The 20,389-nt window shown below is 37.5% G+C and overlaps 1 protein-coding gene across 2 annotated transcripts in view; it reads right to left on the bottom strand.

Annotated features, from left to right (window-relative positions):
* The window catches only part of LOC121503430 (vesicle-fusing ATPase), a 59,299-nt gene that overhangs the window by 17,679 nt on the left and 21,231 nt on the right, over positions 1 to 20,389 (bottom strand). Inside the window, exons 2-11 of one of the 2 annotated variants that reach the window (XM_041777843.1) lie at positions 19,181 to 19,198; positions 9,478 to 9,563; positions 5,415 to 5,514; positions 5,276 to 5,315; positions 4,703 to 4,869; positions 4,460 to 4,567; positions 2,443 to 2,518; positions 1,810 to 1,965; positions 349 to 548; positions 103 to 268 (exon numbers count right to left, since the gene is read on the bottom strand). In XM_041777843.1, the coding sequence (XP_041633777.1) occupies positions 103 to 268; positions 349 to 548; positions 1,810 to 1,965; positions 2,443 to 2,518; positions 4,460 to 4,567; positions 4,703 to 4,869; positions 5,276 to 5,315; positions 5,415 to 5,514; positions 9,478 to 9,563; positions 19,181 to 19,198 (1,117 nt within the window). The remainder of the gene's footprint in view (positions 1 to 102; positions 269 to 348; positions 549 to 1,809; positions 1,966 to 2,442; positions 2,519 to 4,459; positions 4,568 to 4,702; positions 4,870 to 5,275; positions 5,316 to 5,414; positions 5,515 to 9,477; positions 9,564 to 19,180; positions 19,199 to 20,389) is intronic. The other variant, XM_041777844.1, reaches the window with a different exon arrangement.

The following is a 20,389-nucleotide window of genomic DNA, read 5'->3' as shown; positions in this document are numbered from 1 at the left end:
ATTTGGTGTCTGTAGAATCACACAGAGCTCTCTCCTGTTCATGCATGGGACAGAAATATTCCATTTGGCTCTAATGTACAAAGTATAAGTAATGTTACTGACCGATGACCAGGATGTTGTTAAGCTGCTCCACACCGTCAATCTTAGAGAGAAGCTGGTTGACAACAGTGTCGTGCACACCGGTGCTGCTGGCGCCCGTGCCTCTCTGCTTGCAGATGGCGTCCAGCTCATCAAAGATGATGATATGAAGGCCGCTGTTGGCTCCCAGCTGAAAACATTCAAAAAGAAATATTCATTTTCTTTTGTTTTTTAAATGTACATGTAACAAAGGATGTTAGCCACCCTCACCCTCTTCTGCTCCTCCTCTGCCTCAGCGAACAGTTTGCGGATGTTGGCCTCTGACTCTCCCACATACTTGTTGAGAATCTCAGGGCCGTTGACAATCTTTGGCTCACGGGCATTTAGCATCTTGCCGATCTGCCTAGCCATCAGTGTTTTACCACAGCCTGGTGGCCCAAACAGCAAGATGCCCTTCACGTGCTTACACCCTGGAACAAGGAAAAAAGGGACAGATGTGAAAGATCGAAGAGAAGTAAACAGAATAAAGGGAAGGACAAGCTTTCAGATGTGGGGTGGGAAAATAAAAACAAGTGTATTGGCACAATAACTTGTAGAATTTAGATAAAAATCATGAATAAGGCAGCAGAGGGAACTGAAAAAATTGCAAGTAAAAAGATGATTGTATTTTTATAATAATATTATATGTTCTTAAGGCCTGAGAGAAAAGAAGCGTAAGTAAAGGATGACCAAGGCAGGAAAAATAGCATTATATCTTCATTGTGCAAGTGCAAAAGTGAGATTATGCACATGACATAAATAGAGGCTGTTTTGCTTTCCTAGACTCTGGCTTTTCATGTTAAACTAACAGAATTTGTAACCTGACATGCCAGATGGATTTGTTTCACACATCCATCTGGGGAAGCTTCAATAGGAAATGTTTCAGAAAGGCAGAGGCTTTGTAAAAAACTCGGTGAACTGGGTGAACGTTCTGTCTGTCCCATCTCTACGGGCCAATCAGAGCAACAAAACACGTGACGCAGCCGCTATCAAGCTGCACGTGTGCAGCTACTGAGGAATAATGTGAAACATGGCGACTGTAGACATGTAAGTACTTGACTTTTGCCGTTTTTGAAAAGAAAACCACTCACTGCTATTCTTTGTTCTTTTAACAAAGAAGTCGTCAAGTTCTGATAAAACTGGCGCTTTAGCAGCATCCACGCTAATCTCTTCCTCCACCAGCTGCACCAGCTCTTGCTGTTGCTTGTTTGCGTCACGAATCTGCTGCACCTGAAAGTCCTGCCCCTCGTCGCTGATTGGTCCTATCACTCTCTAACAAGGCCCAAACAGTTCAGATGGGAGCTTTGCAAGATGGATTTGCCAGTGAAAAACAAGGAAACAGGCGTATCCATCTGCGTTGCAAGGTTACAGAAATTGTTTTTTTTTAAATTAAAGTAAAAAATATTTGCAGTGTAAGTCCAGCAAAACCAAATGTCAATTGAATGACTTTTTTAATTCACTGTGTAACTTTTTGAGAAACAATTAGAGGATGTAACAAAAAGTTCACGACATTAAAGGACAAGGAATTTTTAAATCTTCTAATTGAGGGAGCAGCAAATATTTAGTGATAAATTTTTAAAGAACTGGCACAACTTAGGTGAATAAAATGTAAAAGAAGTGAAAACAATACATGAACCAAGGTGGTCAATCAAAGAATAGGAAAAGTCCCAAATAAAAGCAAGTATTTCTCACCCATCTGCTCCACAATGTCAGGAGGAAACACTCGGGAAGCGAAGGCTCTGCGGAAAATATCCGAGAATTCCTTATCCAGACCTCCAATTCCCATCTTCTCAAAGTTCCAGTCTGGGTTGATGATTGTCTGTCGTGCCTCCTTGGTTTTGGCTTTGCCTGTTTAAACACATGAAACTGTAGCTTAGCAAGCAACTAACAAACATGATTTTCAAAGCAAGATATAACTTGAGGAGACAGTAGGATATCTGGAAGAAAAAGTAGTGAGGAAAAAACATCTTATATCAAGTTTTCAGATAGAGTGAAGGTTATTTCTGGGTGGCTCAAAAATGATTTAAAGTTTGTAAAGTTTGGTCTATCTTAACCTTCCCTTTTATACTAAATCTTTAAAACAGGTTCTTACTGCCATCCTGTGGTAAAAATAGAAAAAGGAATTTTCCACTGTGGCCCTCTTACTCACTTTATGCTGCATCTACAGCACTGAAACATCTAACTTTCCTGGGTTATAAAAGGGTCTCTGACCATGCTCATCACCTTAAATAAGAGACATATTTGTCCTGTTTTAGTGTCACCAGAGGTTAGCCAGGTTATCGAAAACATAATAATAATAATGGAAGTAAGAAATCGGAAACTTACCAACTAGTGTGAGGGATGAATTCTCTGCCTTCTCAAAAATCACCTGGCTGTTTCCCACCATCAGCCCAATATCGATCTGTGAGAGAGAGAGAGCTCAGTTGAACACAAAGGTCTGAGTTTGCGATACAATAGAAATGTTCGCCTGCATCTGCAGCTCAACATTAGCAGGATAATGTTTCTACTCTGTAGGTGGAATATAAATGCATTGAGGCTTCTATGGGTACAACAAAAGCAAAAGACGCTAGTTTAGAGATAAAACTAAACACTGGCTTACTCTTGCTTTTCAGACTTTTCTGAGAAATGACCTACAGCACTTGATGTCAGGGCAGTAATGAAAAGTCAAATTAAGCTACAGTAGCTTTTGTGAAAGACTAAGTGCACTTTAGTGACTTTCCTTTTCTGTTTTTACTTTAGTTTTGTGTAATTAAACTTCTTATATTTCAGAGAGGACCTTTCTTGGAACAAATTTCTCTGAATGGGCTATTTTTCACATTTATTCAAAGTTTTACAGTCATGTGTATAGGTTGTAGGCATGTAAGGCACTAAGGGTTCATCATAAGCCCGATGTACCACCAACCGGGTCTTGTCGGGGCAGAGTCAGGGTTGACACATGTCAGCTCACACGTGTCACTTGTTGACTAAGGTCTAGCCCAAAAGCATTTCTTTTGTTCGAGCCTTTTCACCCCTTGAACATTCACAACATGACCAGGGGCTTGTGGCAACCTTATTACGTGCACAGTACCCTAGACCAGTGGTTTTCAAACTTTTTCCACCCAAGGCACAGCTGCGATCGAGACAAAATCTAAAGGCACAACATATGTACATTGGCTTTTTAAAATATGTGTTTTGCCATGTAAATGAAAGGCATTTTAATTACACATGAAACCTACAGTGGAAGGACAGCTGCAGTTTTAATGTATTTTTTTCCCATATATTTTTGGATTAAACCCATTTTTTTTTCACTCATGTAACCACCTCTTCACCAGATGAACTGAGCAAATCAAGCCCAAAGTTTCCAAAGAGCCCCTGTATATGAAACCACAGAGACCCAGCAGCACTTCTTCATTTTTTTCTTCAAGCACACCATATCTATTTCCATGCAAAACAGAATCTTCAGTTACAGTTATAGTAATGCTACAATGTTATACAAATTCCCAAGGCACACCTAGACTTGCCTCAAGGCACACCAGTGTGCCGTGCCACATCGTTTGTGAACCACTGCCCTAGACCATGCTTCGTTGCCATATTCACCCCTTACTGGACGCTAAAGGTGTGGACATTGTTATCATTTCAACATATTGTTTTTCCATGCCCCTGGTAATACGCAAGAGCATCCAGAGCATGACTGGGGTTGTGTCAATCCTCCTTACTGCCTGATGGTGTCCTCAGGCAGGCTTACTCACCATTACACCGCTTACCTCAGCTTTAATTTTTGGCCCAAACATGCTTGAAAGTTCTGCACAGTACTAAAACAATTTTGACCTCTGATGCTGCAATGTCCCACCCCAGCCCATAGATCAAAAGGGACGTGTTATCTACTTATTGCACAAGGAAAGCTTAGAAAACTTGAAATGCCAGTATTAGAAACCTGCAAATCAATCTATGAAGCATAAAGCAAAGTATAAATGCACATGAATAAAAAATGAGTATTATGAAATTAATTAAGGGTTGGGACACTTCTCTGCACAGAAGGGGCTACACAGGGAAAAATTAATATGATGCTTAAAAAAGTTATTATTTATTCATCAGGATAACATGTGGAATAGTAATTAACATTATATGATACAATAATAATACATTTTATAATGGCTCTATAGGAAGCAGAGATTCTCTTGTAACCATGACTTTCTTTAGGATAATCAGGTTTCGATGCAAGACTGATCCACTATGTGGACAGGAGAGGATAACAATCCTGACCAAAAATAATTTGAGAAAGTTGTGTGTATCACACACTTGGTTTTACATGTTTTTAGTCACTCACCCACATACACAGCATGTTCTGTATGCAGCAAGGTACCTTTTGTTTCTTTCCAGAGGCTTGTTCTCCTTTGAGGATGCTGGCATCCATGGCCTCGATATCCTTCACCATCAGACCAAACAGCTTGTCACAGAAGCTGAACACAAGCTGAAACAGAGAAACACAAAAGGATAGTCAACGCCATAACAAAGTTAGATTTGGTGAGAATATTAGAAAATGTAGCATCATTTAAAAAATGTTTAGATGTATACAGGTGGAGTTATTGAGGATGTTAACAGTAACCTGCTGGGTAACAGAGAAAGCCTGGTTGTTGAACTGCTGGATAAACTCTGCAGCCATCTTGTCTGAGTCGTAAGGGGAGGAGTCAGTGCTCTTCTTTTGCAAGAAGTCGATTTCGATTGTCATGGCGCCGATGCATTGTTTGGACTTGTCGAAGTTGTAGTTTGCAACTAAAGGACAGATAGAAAGACAAGTGATGGAATGACAAGGTAGTCTAGGAAGAAAAATATACAACAAACAAATAGGATCATTTGATTCTTTGAGTTATTCAAGTTTGGCCTTACTCTTCTAGTTTGGTATCATGCAGCTAGCATAACTGTATAAGTGTGCACCCCTCACAAAGATCTTTAAATACATTTTAGCAGTTAAAACTGAAAAATGAACGAAAAATGGCACACTTAACTAAATCATTGAGCTAGAGTACCTTAATAAGCTAGCACTGTCATTTTGCCAACTCAACTTGATGACACTATAGTGAGAAATACATGATCTGCCAAAATGTCACTGCATAGCATAGGTAAGACTTATTTAGTGTCGATATCACAATAATTTGTTGCAATCACAAAGATAATTTACCTTCCACCTCCTGGCCAATGGAGAGACCGGCCCATTTCCTCTACAACAGATATACAGGGGGAGACCAATTTAGAATAACTGATCATCAAACCCATTACTATAACTATCAGTGTATGTGCAGGTATTTGTGTATGTGTACCTGAGGCAGGCTGAAAGCAATGCTTCCAGGAGCCACAGTGTGATGGGTCTTCACTGTAAACACAAACTTGTGGTTGGGTGTGGTCTTCACAGTCACATGTCTGCAGGGAGAAGACAGTTAACCCCTGGTTATTAAACATGTTATAGAAATGTTATGAATATCATAGTTGTTATATTCAGTGAAACCCTTCTAATCCATGCAAAAACTAATATATTCTGTATTTGAACCTTCCACTGTCTAATACTTCTCTGTATTTAGTTTTTTCTTTTACTTATATTTACTTTAACATATTCAACAGGCTGCATAGGTTCTGCAATAGTGTCATGGTGAAATATATTGTTTTCTTTTCTAATTGTTCTTATTTATGTTGTGATTTATACTCAGATTTTGCTGCATCCTCTCTTTAAATGATATAACATACCACACTGAAGCCCATCATAATGTGATTTATCTTATAACAAAATCTAACATACCATGCTTAAGTCTATCTGATTCTATTGTATCATAGTAGTATTGTATTGTACCTTTTCATATTGTATCGCATCATGTTGCTTCGTCTTGTATGGTAGATATCTTATCATGCAATATCTTCTCACAACACAATGTCATGTTCCATATTTAAGCCAATCATATTGTATTGTCTAACATTTTATTGTATCATACTTTATCTTACCATAACATAATGTAATGTACAACACTGAAGTCTATTGTCTACCGTTTGTATAAAATTACTCGTATCCTCTCCTTTCATCACGCATCGCTGAAGTCTATCCTATTCATCATATTGTATCATGCTTTATCTTATAGCATAATTTAATATACAACATTGAAGCTTATGGTATCCTATTGTATCATATCATATCATATCATATCATATCATAATGTGCTGTATTGCACAATAAAATGTACTATACCATGCAGAAGTTTATTGTATTGTATCATATCTTATCACGTTGTGTCGCGTCATCACTTTGCAATGTATATCGCATCATTCTTATATCATATCATGACATAAAGTCATGTACAGTACTAAGCCTAAGTACTGAAGCCTGTTGTATTGTACTATATCAAACTGTATCGTTTCATATCACAAAGTATCACATTGCTTGCCATTCCATCCCATGGTATGGTATCGTAAAGTATTATATAATATTGTGTCATATCCTATCATGCTGTATCTATATCTGATCACAACATAACGTAATGAACAATACTGAAGTATTGTTTCTTATATCGTGCTGTATCTTATCATAACATTATGTAATTTACCATAGCGTCTCTCACCTTCACCTGAAGCCTATGCATCATTATCGTAAGCAGTCAGAGTTTTGCTGCTCGGCACTTAACAAATGTAATCCGATACTTGATTTTCCTTTTAGCTTGTCTTTGGCTTTCCGAATTAATGTGGCTGATCAGTTGTTACCTTATTCTGTTTCTGGCAGGTAAATTGCCTGATGAAACCAAACTGGCATAATCATCCAAATATGAAAAAAAAAACATCTCCAGGATATAGACTAGGTAAGCAATCCCACATATGAGAGGTAAACCTTTCAGTTTGCCAATACTGATGTATTTCATACAAACGTTTTTACATTGTTGACTGAAAACACAGGTCAAAAGGAGCTTTTATGTAAAGGGTAATTGGTACAGTGCTTTTCTTGTCATCTGACTATTCAAAGCCCTTTACACTGCAGGTCACATTACATTCAGACTCACCATGGATTTATCTACAGAGGTCATGTCTCAAAAGATGAGGTGTGTTCAAAAACCATGCAGTAGGACTTAATTGGTATTTCAATAGAGTACTATGGAGGAGTTTTAATTGGTTAACACTAGATGGTTACTAGGATACCAGCATCTTCTCTCTATAAGTGAATCATTAGTCAGCTCTGGCAGATACAAGAGATAGTTACAACCTGCTGCACACAGAAATAAAACATCCTATAAATGTTGATCCTTATCAAATCCATTAATCTCTGCAGGGGAATTTAAAAACTTTTAGGCAGATTCTATGGACACTAAAGAGGATGATAATTCAAACAGTTTACATTAGTACTTGTTCAAGACAAGATCTTTCAGCTGAAAGTGATTCCCAGAATCTACTTACACACATGAAATATCTTTAGCAGAAATCAGCATGAAGTGTCCTGCCTAAAAACATATTTTTGTTCCTATTCCTAAAAGACAAAACACACGTATACCATCATTATTTCTTGGTGGCTCTAAGTTATAAAGACAAGGCTGCAGTTGCCATGGTAGTAGAAGAGGAGGATCTTCTCAGGTCACACATTTATTTTAAGCTCTGTCATTTTTCAAATGTGTTCTCTGTGTTTGATGGGCTTTAAAATTCGACAGTACTTGGTAGACTGGTATTTATAAGTGGAGCTGGAATGAGAAGACCTCTTTCCATTTGATAACACCTGCTTCAGATCAATCACACTGTTGTTTTTATTTGCATTTTTTTTCTGCAGCACATAAAGATAGAAACAACATGAGGGGCTGACGTGTCTAAATGCTGATCATGCTGCAGAGAGAAAAAACAACTGCAAAGGCTTTTATTTCACAGACAAAATGGTCTGATAGAGAACAATGTAATGCAGACAACCAGAATTTGTGAATGTTTTTGCACTTCACTTAAAGCTTTGATGATGGAAATGAAGTAACAGCAGTAAAATAACTTTATTTGTGACAATTCTACCATTAAATGAGATGAGTGACTGAAAAGAGTCATTTAATGTTTTCAGGAATGAGTATGTATGGCAAAGGCCCAAGTTTCAGGGGCTGCAGTAGCAGGAACTAAAGTCAGTCTGCCAGCCTTAGACTGTATATTAGAATAGACAGTGCTTTTCCATCTACTTTTGTTAAACTGAATAAAGTTAATACCCTACGACAGGTGCTGGCATATTGATGTAATCTGGACCAGAGAAATGTGCAGAAAGGAGCTGCCAGGTCAAACTGCAGAGCTGACACTACAAAGCTGTTGCTCTGTCCCAATTTATATGCAGTCTACAAGTTAAACATTGTAAAACAAATTTCTCCCAAAATTTTGAAGATTCCTTCTTTTTAAAAGGAGGAATATGTACATTATATACAGTGCTTAACAAATTTATTAGACCACCTGTCATATTTGTCTCAGAGACCATCCAGCATCATGAAATGCTTTAATGCGGACTCTTTCATTTTCAGTGAGCTCTTCACGTTTTACCATTTTGAACAGGAATGAGGGATTTCAAACTGAATTCACCCAAATTTGAGCCGGCTTACTGGCTTCTCTGAGAAGTCAGAAATTAATCAAGCACAACATTCAACCACTAAAACTCATTTTTCTGTTCAGGAATGCAAGTAATTAACTATAATTTGACATATTAATCAAGAAATAATAATGTGCTTTATTATTTTTTCATTTTTTTTGTAAATCAGTCAATTTGAAAATTCACGGATGACAATAATAATTATATTTTAGCATTAAAAATATCATTTTGGTTAAAAAGCTTCTACATATTGGTGTATTAACCATTGCAGAAACATAAGAAAATGAATTTGGTAATATATATATATATATATATATATATATATATATATATATATATACATACACACACACACACATTTGTTTTTGGTTTATAATGTTTTTTTAATTGTCACAAAATGCAAGCAGTTGTTGTCATTACAGAAATGTTTCTTGAATTGTTCTAAATTCATTCATGTCTTTCAGTGATCTTGGAATAACACAGGCAGATCTTGTACATACAGTGAAAAAGGTTAGGTGAAAAAGACCTAACCATCATTTTTCCGTTTTGAGTCAGACTGTAGAGATGGTTTTTCTTTTTATATTTATTTGTTTTTTTAAATCAGACTATTAAGCACAAATCATAGTTCATGCAGCTTGACATCAGATGATGGACTGCAGCCTTCTGAATGTATAACTGTAGATGAGGTGGGTGAAAAGGTAGGCGGGTGGATGGATGGGTGTTTGGATGGATGAGAAAATGACTGCAGAGATGCCTGGCTGCATTTCTAAATAGATTAACTCAGAGATGGCTCGGTGATAATGAACACTCACTGTCCTGACTGCAGATCCTTCTCGCTAACCACGGCACAATTAGTCAGCGACAGCTCATCTGTCGGGCATCGCGCCGCCTGCATAGTCTGCAAAGAAACAGCAGAAAGGAAGAGAAGAAATGAGGCATGCTTAGAACACTATTACCAATTACTGATACTAATAGTAATAATCATAAAATAATATTGGTATCCCATTAGATTTTTCACTTGTTTTTTTTAGTCTGTATTTCTAGTTAAACACGATGTGCAAGGTTAGAAAAATCAGGAGAAAAAATGTAATGCAAAATTGCAACAAGAGCCTGATTATGGCAAATTTGTTGTAAAACAAGCTTAAGGTTTAATTAATGTTCTTCTTTGGGTGGGTTTCAGTTTGAACAGATCTGTGTCTTACAGTGAGCAAAGGGTTAAACAGTGAGTGACATGACATATGAACATTTTTTCAGTACTTTAATATTATCTGTAACTCTCACACAAGAGAAAAATGATTAACTCTCAAGACAGAACAAAATCTCAACAGTTTGTGGACAGGATGCATGGTTTAGACAAACCTTTTAAAAAAAACAAACTTATACAGTTTTCTCCTAGAATTTTAAAGCCCGTTTAAAGAGATGAATGTTGATGCCTCCACATGACCACCTCAGAACTGAAGAAGTCACGCCAAAATGAGAGTAAGACACTACGACATGTTACCACTGGTATACAGATGTCCAGCGAGGTTTCATCATGATTTTGAATTAAATAAAGTAATTAAGTTAAAGCAAATCATTACGCTCTATGCGATTTCCTGCCTTTGGTTAACAAGTTGGTCTGCACTGCTATCACACCAAAAACGAACTGCATCAGGATTCATTTTGAAGCGAACCAGGTCCCATGCAACCAGAGTGGACCAGAGTTCACTACCATATGGCCTGCTGTAATTTTTCAAATCGCAGAAGGTGCAATATAACTTTCACCTGAAATGTGTATCAAAATACCAGTTCAATAAATTTTTTTGAGGCAGAGATGTTACATCCTGCATGTTATGCAAATTTTCAAGTTTAATTTTTTTTCAGAATAGTTTGCAAAATCCTACTGTCCTTGTTTTTTTTAACATGTTAATCTTATGAAAAATAAGAAGACTTAAAATCATCATTTCCTTTAATAAAATAATTCATAACAAATTTGCAATGAGTCAAAATAATTGCAATTAGATACATGTTTAGATACACAGATTTTAAAATTGTTTAGCCCTATTTTAGTCCACCAAATATTTTGTTTGTTATGAGGAAGATGAGGAACTCGAAAAATAATTGCATATTATATCTTTAATCGCAATATTGGGGGAAAATATTGTAATTAGATTAGATTATTGTTTAGCCCTATTTCTTATGAGTTTTCACACCACTCAAAATGAACCGGACTATTCAGGGATTGATTTGGATTTTGTTTAAAGCGTAACCAACAGCTCTGGTGTGAAAGCGAACTCAAAGACTGATCATTTTTCAATAAATGTTTCTTAATATGTTTGAATGTTAGATCTCAGAAAACATCACAGTTGCATTTACATTGGAAGATAAACACAGAGAAAAGGCAGGGGGCAACAGACTCAACACAACACCAAAGTTTATCACAGGAACTTCATTCAAAGTCAATGAATTCAAGGTGCTCCTTGTCTTTTATCATTCCACTGCAAGTCATAAAGAATTGCAAGCTTAACACAAAGGTTATTTGGGCTTAAAACTCAGCCCAAACAAAGTTTGGATTGTGTTTATGATAGTTTGTTTATATTTTTATCAATATAAAAGGAAATCCCCATGACTTCATCAAAATTTGTCTCAAGCTCACAGTGAGTTTCTGTATGATTTCCTCAAAATGAATAAGGGATCTGTAGAGAGTTTTATACTGAATGCATAGCAGAAATCTGCCAATATGCAGATGATACTCTAAAATCTCTCAGCAAATCAATCACTGCTTTTAATTTATAATAAGTTATTTTCCTCAAGATCCTCCAAAAACAACTGAAACTGACGACGCACTACAAGAAAAGCAGCTTTTTTATTCCAAATAATCAAGATAATTAAACCAAGATCTGGAGAAAACGCCATATGGTTGGATAAAGACAAATAATGTTGGGAACCTTTAAATCTTTCAAGTTCTTTTAATGACTTAGAATTGGTATAAGAGACAACAAAGTCAGAGCTCCTTTTTTTGTTGCTGTTGTTGCCGTGTGTTTTAAATTTGACTCCCACACACTAAACTGAAAGAAACTAAGCCTGTGATATATCTCTCAGGAGTGTCGAACTGTTCCACATGTGTGATAAGTCAGCTTCAAACATATCAAATCTCTTTCAAGGACATCCCACTGCATTTTCATTTCAGCATGAATGAAAAGAATGTTGTAGTAAAACCATCTCTGATCACAGAAGAACTACAACCCACTGTGGTGTTCAGCAGAAAGGAAAGCAAAGCACATCCCTGAAGCATGTGCAAATGAAGTGGTAACCATGGTAACTGCATTAAGCAATAGGGCAGTGCCTGAGACCGTAAATCAAGCCTCAGCAGCAGCCAATTCATCACAGGATTGGACAGAAGTCTCCCTCCGTGGTAGCAGAGTAACCTTTGCTACAACCTCAGACCTACAAGCTCTGTGAAGACAAATAGGTCAACTCTCAGTGTTTTCAATGTCATCTCTTCAAAGATTGTTTGAACCTAAACACCTGACTGGAAATTAAAAACAACTGTATGACCAAAATTAAGCAGGATAATATCAACACACTGTCTTCTTTGAAATGTATATTGTTCAGGTTCCACTTTCAGAGCTGTTGAACTAATGTTTTTATAGTTAAGTTAATATTAAAGATACACGTTATGGACAAAAGTATTTGGCTACACCTGTAAACTACTGAATTTAGGTGATTCAATCAGACCTGCTGCCACAGGTGAATATAATCAAGCACCTAGCCATGCAGACTTCATTTGCAAACGTTCATGATATGTTGTTCTGAAGAGTTCGGTGACCTCAAGTGTGGTACTGTGATGGATGCTACTTTTGCAATATGACAGTTCATGAAGTTTTATCCCAGCTAGACACCCTACAGTCAACTGTCAGTGATACCATTAAAAAGTGGAAGCATTCAGGAACAACAGCAACTCGGCCACGAAGCAGAGGATCACTCTGTGATAAAAATCACAGAGCAGGCCAGTGATTGCTACGGCACATGGGGGTTCAAAGACATCAATACTCCGCTGATTCTGAGTTCTGAACTTTCTCTGGCATTAATGTAAGCACAAAAGCAATGGGACCTTTATGGAACGGGTTTCTACATGCCAAGCACTTGATAAAGTGGTGAAAAGTATACTGACACTGGACTGTGGAGCAGTGGGAACACTTTCTGCGGAGTGACAAACCACGCTTCCCTGTTTGGCAATCAGCTGAATACTGGGAGCACATTATCTGCCTCACTGCATTGTGCCAACTGTGAAGTTTGGTAGAGGTGTGGTATGGTATGGGGCTGTTTATCAGGGTTTGAGCTGCTTCCAACTTAGTGGTAACAGTTTGGGGAAGGCCCTTTTCTATTCCAACATGATTGTGTCTAAGTGTACAAAGACATGGTTTGATGAGTTGGTGTAAAAGAACTTTACTGGTCTCCAAAGAGCCCTGGCCTTAACCCTGCAGAGCATCTTTGGCATCAACTGGAACAGAGATTGCGGGAAAAGCCTTCTCGTCCAAGATCAGTAATAAACCTCATAAATGCTATACAGAATGAATGGGCCAAATTTCCCACAGAAACACTCTAAAATCTTGAGGGAAACCTTCCAAGAAGAGTGGAGGCTGTTATGGCTGCAAAAGGGGGCAAATTCCATATTCAAATACTTTTACCATATAGTGTATTCACACAGTGCAGTTTCTACCTGTACCAGGTTGGAACCATGATATCTATACAAAGCCTCTTTCAGTAAACACAACAATATGTTTAACATACTGATAAATCATTAAACATCCAGCATACCGGCACAGTCCACAGCAAAACTGATTCTTGTGTTGGTTTGATACAGATATTCAAGCTTATGGACATTTTAATGACTGTAATTTGGGTTTGCATTACACTGTCTTGTTTTCCTCTTCTACTCTGATAATCTGGGAATGACTGCTGCAAGCTGAGCTGTCAATCATAACATCTTGACAGCTCTTCTTTTTGTATAAAATAACTAACTGGAGAAAAATACTCCAAAAAAATGAGCCCTTGCACACAAATCAGCATGCTGTAACCATCACTACAAAATTAATTTTCCCAGTGATTTTCTGCTTTAACTTTACAATTTGACCCTATGTTATCTGTAAACAAATAGAAGGGGGCTCTTAGTATAGTGGCTTCATTCCCAGGCAGCTGTCGCTCCATCCATCTTAAATATGTGAGAGTAAGAGTATGAGCTGCTGGTTATAAACAGAGTTTGATATTTGACAAAGTGGTGCATTCTCACAAACCACAAGAACAATATACTGTGCATAAAGATGAAAATAAAATTAAAACAAAAGGGTCTACTTCAATGGCAAAATGCAGATCACATGAAAAATCTAGTAACAATAGTTTTGTCTAATCTTTTCATACCTCTGCCCATTTTCAGTCTCTAGACATTTCTTGCCAGGGGAACAAACAGACGGAAAAGGGGCTTTTTTTGATACAGTGCTGCAAATGGAAAGCAAGTGGAAAAGAAGGGATAAAAAAAATCTTGCCTGTTACTAGCAGACTGAGATTGAGGCAGTGAAAAGAGAGAATTAAAGACAGAAACTCACTAGGCTATCATACTTCTGCACAGACCTCATGTTTTTATATAAGATAGCAGACAACAAGAGAGACAGAGGGAATCGGGGCAGACAGACTATTAGAAAGCACTGCAGTGCTGGCTCTGGGCCAACATCACCTGCTCCCCTGAAGAGTGTTCAGACAGAGGTGGAGCAGAAAGATCGATGTGTCAAAACAGAACTAAAGGGCCCTTCACTTAAAAAATGAATTAGTTCTCTATTATGCCTGAAGTTATTATTATGTTCATAAAGTTAATGGTCACTAGACAGGTATTTGACTTTGATAACCATCTGGCATTTATTTCTTAATCAAATAGAATTGTTCATGGGACTTGTATGCATGGCAGCAATACTCTACCATACATCAAATACATAAACCATATCTAATTCTTGATGAATGTTTTCAAAACTATACATTTGCTCTAATTCAAATGATTGACAGTGCTGCAAAGTACTGGAAATTAATTCATCGGTCACAATTGCAAGCTAACTCCTGCATACTGTCTAAATTGCCAAAGCAAACAGGCAACAATCGTACCAAAAATCTTACCAATGTATGTAGGTATTCTACACAAAAAGCACAGTGGTGTAGTGCAGGACTGGTCTACACCCACTTATTTTTTGTCACTAGAGAGTATAACCATTTCTGCACACACCACTACGCCACAGAATATGCAGAGATGTGCTCCATTTTCTTATACTTGGTTTACTGTGGTATCAAAACAGGAATCAGCGTTGATTGATTATTACTATTTTCATATCAATGTCAAATTCTGATATCATGATGATCCTTGTTGAAAGTGAAAACAATTCAATGTCCAGCACTATTCACCAGCCCCCTTGCTGAGTTTTCAAACTAGTTCACCATCAACGTGTGATCAATTGTGACTTTTTATCACCGACAGTATATTGGTATTGGCTGATAATAGCTTAGAAAGTTTATTATTGGCATCGGCTGATAATAAAATTTATGCTGATGACATCATAATTAAGCGCATGCGATGATGCTAAATGTGTTCCAACAACAAACTCAGCATGACAGCTGTGTGGGATAAGTTTGAGGTGTCGTAACAAGACAGCAAAGTAGCTGTTTGCACAGCTTTTAAAGTGCATGTGACGTGAGGAAGAGCATGACAACATGCCTTTAACACCACCACTTTAATTTTGCATCTATAAAATCGCCAACCTGATGACTACAAGAACTTTCTTGAGATAAAGAGTGACAAAACTTCGTGCCAGGGAAAACTTGTCAACAGCCTCTATTTAAGTCATTCGACAAAGCTAAAAAATACAGCAGTGACCACCCAAAGGTAAAGAGCTGAACAGGAAAGTCATTGAATTTATAGCTCTTGTCGATAATCAGCCTTTCAGCGTGGTAGAAAAACGGGCTTCCACGGGCTAATGATGCATTTACAGCTCCACTACGTCACACCTAGCAGGTGCTTTTAGCCTTACCCAAACTGCAAAATTTTGTTTCCAGTCACGCAGAGAAGCTTTAGCTTTAAGCTAAACATATTAGCTTCACCAAGGATATATGGGTATCAAGTGTCCGTAATGTTAGCATGTTGAGCCTCACTGCTTCAGTGGATAGATGAGGATTTCACTCTTAAAAAGCCTGTCCTGCACTCACAGGAGTGCTCACTCAGCAGCCGCAATTGCAGCCGCTTTTGATAACATGTTTCAGATATGGAAAATAGAGATAAAAAATATGCATGTCATGCTACATGACAGTGCGCGAAACATGGCAAAAGCAATGAAGGATTTCTGTGTGCCAAGTCTGTGCATTACTCACACTCTGCAGGTGTCCTGTCTTCAGCATTGGAGATGTGGGAGTCAATGCGTTGTTACAGAGCTGTTTACGATGAAATGCCCATCAAACTTGGTTGCTTAGTTAGTTTCTGCTGTTTAAAGCAAAATCAGGAGAACTACTTCAGTTGAAGTTTTATTTCTTTTGTTCATCTTGAGTCTCAAACATTTAAAAGCATATTTAAGCTCTGAACTATGACTAGATTTTTTGCACTTAAGAATCTGTCTTTTTGTTGTTCTTATTTAAAGCACTTTGTCAGGAGTATCTCAGGGAGCCATCCTGCAAACTGGATGAGTAAAAAGGAGAATCAGTCTAAATTTATGAGCTATTTCTTTCTTGCACTGTGGAGCTCAGTGTCAGCAGGCTATTTTGCTGCTTTTTATTGCCCTCAAAGATGCAGATGACTTTGGCTGTACTGTTAAAAATACATGTAGCATGTAATGCACATGTAACCCAAAGACATTACTGTAAGTTTTTCATTAGCGTATGGCTGTATTTTAAAAAAAATAATACATCCTTCATTTCTGATGGAAATCAAATGTTTTGACTGTTTCTTAAAAAATAGACTACCAATATTAAAAAAAGTTGTAGTACAGAATGGAATTTGTGTTTTTTTACAGTGGAAAAAAATGTAATTAAATATCGGTAAGGTTTTTCTTCATCCATTTAAGGAAGCAAAGCAACAGGAATGTGGCTACAGTTCAAAAAACATCCACCCTGAAAACTTCCAAAGAATAATTTCACAAAGATTATATATATTATGAATGTTGTCTAATAATTTCTAAAACTTTAATGCCAGGCCAATTCTGCAAGGTTTGGGCAGCTTTGTTCCTGATTTGCCTTTCACAGTTATACTCCAGGACTTTGAACCAAAACCAGTGAAAACCAAGAAGTGCTAGAGGAACAGCATTTATCTGCAAATTTCCAGACAACTTCAGGTTCAAGTGATCATGTGAAAACTTCTCTATAATCTATATCTTACATTATCTCAGTAAATAGATCCATTACTGTTACAAAATCTTGATAAATAACTTAATATTTTAAAGTTTCCATTTGATTGAATTACAACACAATTAGTCATCAGAAACATTTACTCATCCATTTAGTCATTCAGAAAATAATGATTTTAGTTCCCCCGATAGACCATGTTGAAACAATGAAAGGCCAACTAATGTACTCATCTCATCCATTATAAGCAATTATCAAAGAGTGCTCATTGTAGTTGCATGTATCCTGAATATTCCAAATACTCACACTGTAGTTATAACTTCTTTATATTTAACAGTTATCTCTAATAGCATGGCGAACACATTGTCAACAATTTCATCTTTAAAAGGGTGATACCAACTAGGATATGAAAAACAATTTCCTGTTAAAAAAACATTACAAGTGTGTTGAAGCATTAACGTCTTTTCTTGGAAATGGATATAAGATAAATATCTTTAGCAGGAAGAACATAGTGTGAAAAAAAATCAATACAGATGAAAATGGAGCATACTTGGATTAAAAATATTAGCTATCCATGGTTAACTGCCAACTGCAGCCTATCTAGGTTACCCTAGAAAGCAACTGGGTAACCCAGAAAACAGTGACTATCAAGCTTTATATCATGGTTTATTTAAAACCCAAAGCCAGGGCATTAGGGATGTCTGTGTGGGATTCATTATAACATTAGAATTTCACACTACATTTACACAGTGTGAGACGTACTGTAAGTTTTACCAGTGAGAACCTTTAACATTTGTCTCACAAAGACGATCCTGTTTTAGATTCTACGATCTCAACGGTGCAACCATGTTTATACAAACACATAAGCCTGCTAATGCTGAAGTCTTCTCTTTAGGTTGTTGTCTGACAAGCAAAATTATGGAATTGTGCACTGGTCCTCTGCTGGAACAAGCTTTGAATATTACTTGGCACTCATATGACCTTAGGACAAAAAGTGTTTTATCAGGTTCCTGTGTGCAACATGGCAATGCAAGAACAGCTGACACTGACTTAATTTGATACTCATGCATTTCAAAACAAGATGTTAGGCAAGTTCTGATGAGTATACCTTATTCTAAGATTTCTTTGAGATGTATAATTCCAATGGATGCTTCGGTATGTCTAACAATGCATTTTAACATTCTGTAAAGCATACATGTTAGCTGATTTAACTGAATCGCAAAAAGAGTCCATATGTTGATGTTAATTGCAGGTGAAACCGGTATCTGTTAAATATTGACCTCATGGTAAAGCCCTTGCTTGGGTCCAGTTCCATTTTCATTTTGTAATACACACTGAGTTAAGCTTAAGACATAAAGTTTAAGCAATGAGAAAAATAGACATTACGAAGAAACTACTTAAAGGAGTCGGCTGTAGTTTAGTTTCTGAAAGGAGTTTTAATAGGCTAATATACAGAGAAACCCCGCAATGTATAGGGGTTAAAAAAACATTGTGAACACATGAGCAAACTGTGGAAAAAGAATTGGTTACGCTGCATTAGTAAAAATAAAATGTTATGTCAAGGGTTTTCCACATGAACATTTCTGTTATGCTTGTTACTGTTGTGACCCTACGCTGATGACATCCTCCTTTACCAACACAGGACAAAACTTTAACAGAAAGACTTACATTGCCAGTCAGGACTCAATATTTATAAAATAATTGCTCATCTCTCTTAGTGGTTTGAATATTAGCATTTATTTTTGATAAGCATCTAAGATGCTAGCAAAAGTAGCTTCTTGGATTACTACCTGCGAACTAAATGAAAGCTCCACAGGATCAAGTTTTTCTAAGTTGTTAAGCAACATAAGTGGTAATCCATGGAGGCTAATAAGCATTTCCATTCAGTCAGCATGTAACACCCAATCTTTACATTGCAGCTTAGTCACTAGTTGCAATGTTGTCAAACACTCAAGGGCCACTGCTACATTCATGATTGCCTTTTTCTGAGGTGCTAGCCTGCTATTCAGCCTACAGCATGGGACTGAAAGCAGTGACACACACCCTCAGTCAGAGAGGTAAAAACAGACAGCACGCCAGCGGGCAGAAACAGCAAAAATACATTCCATATGACCAGGCAGACGGCAGCTCTTTGGGAAAGTTTGACAGGTGTGTATCCATACATACCTTGAAAAATATTACGACCTTGCGGGCGCCAGCGTAGGCAAGCAGAGAGGAAGCACAGAAGACAGTATTTGAGACGGAGGGTGACTGAGTGCAGCAAGCTGCTGAGGCTGAGGTGCCAAGCTTTGTCGGCTCAGGACAGATGCATTCGAGGTGCACTGACATGTATGAAAGGGTTGATGCGGGCCAGGCTATCGCTCACATTGAGAGATGACCTGGGTTGGGATGGGTTGGAGTGCATGCAGACCAGAGTTGGGGTTTGCTCGGATTCCATTCAATAACCAGCTGAAGTTAAAATTTTATGAGCCAAAAAGTATCCATTCTGACACTATGCTTTCTGTTTTTCCCTTCCAAATGCCAAATGCAGATTCTTTAACAAACTTAACCCCAAACCTGATGGTGGAATGATGATGTGAGCCATATGTGTGATGCCAAACATTCAGTGATATGTTTATCATTAGCATGAATCTCTTCCCCACATTATAGACAAAGTGTCTTATTGTGGGGAAAGTCATGAAGAAAGAGGAATGAAATCTAGTGATTTAATCTCTAATGGGTGAATGATGATTGTTAATGGTTGAAGGTCAAATGTCCTTAGTGTGACCATACTGGGAATGGAAACTTTTACTGCAGTTTTGCCCTTTTCGTCATTTAAATATCACACTTCTTTTTGGGTCAATACATCAGCCAGACATGGATATTTGGAATATCATAATTTTTGCAACAAAATTTAGTTCCCCTATGGTGCAGGAAGGAAAGTTATGCACTGGTACTGCTCCTTTCATTAGTTATAATGCTGCATTGCTGTGGTTGTTAGACTGTGTCGGGTAGCATTAGCAGGCATGCTCAAACACACAAGACATCACACTTTTGGGAAAAATGTCAGCAAAAAACATGGTATTGTTCTCTTTTGACCTCTCCAATTTCTAAATGTAAAGACAGCTCTGAGCTAACTTGTATGGCTCTTTTTAGTCATGGGTGTCAGCACAGAGATGTTTGAAAGTATCCCTGCAGGAGCCGATCAGGTGAAAAACACACAATTATTTTATTTCACAGGAATACCTTGCATCTGTCTAACATAAATACTTGATGGTGCTGCCTTCACATAGGGGGGTAGATTTTATAAAAACAGAGGAACTTGCAATACCTTTCTCATGCATGTACAGTGCACTGTGTACCAGGACCTGAGCTGCTTAGCATAGAGAACAGGGT

The sequence above is a fragment of the Cheilinus undulatus genome, linkage group 21, assembly GCF_018320785.1.
Source record: "Cheilinus undulatus linkage group 21, ASM1832078v1, whole genome shotgun sequence".
NCBI lineage: Eukaryota > Metazoa > Chordata > Actinopteri > Labriformes > Labridae > Cheilinus > Cheilinus undulatus.
Note: the sequence above shows the minus strand (reverse complement) of the source record. Positions and strands in the feature narration are given on the sequence as shown.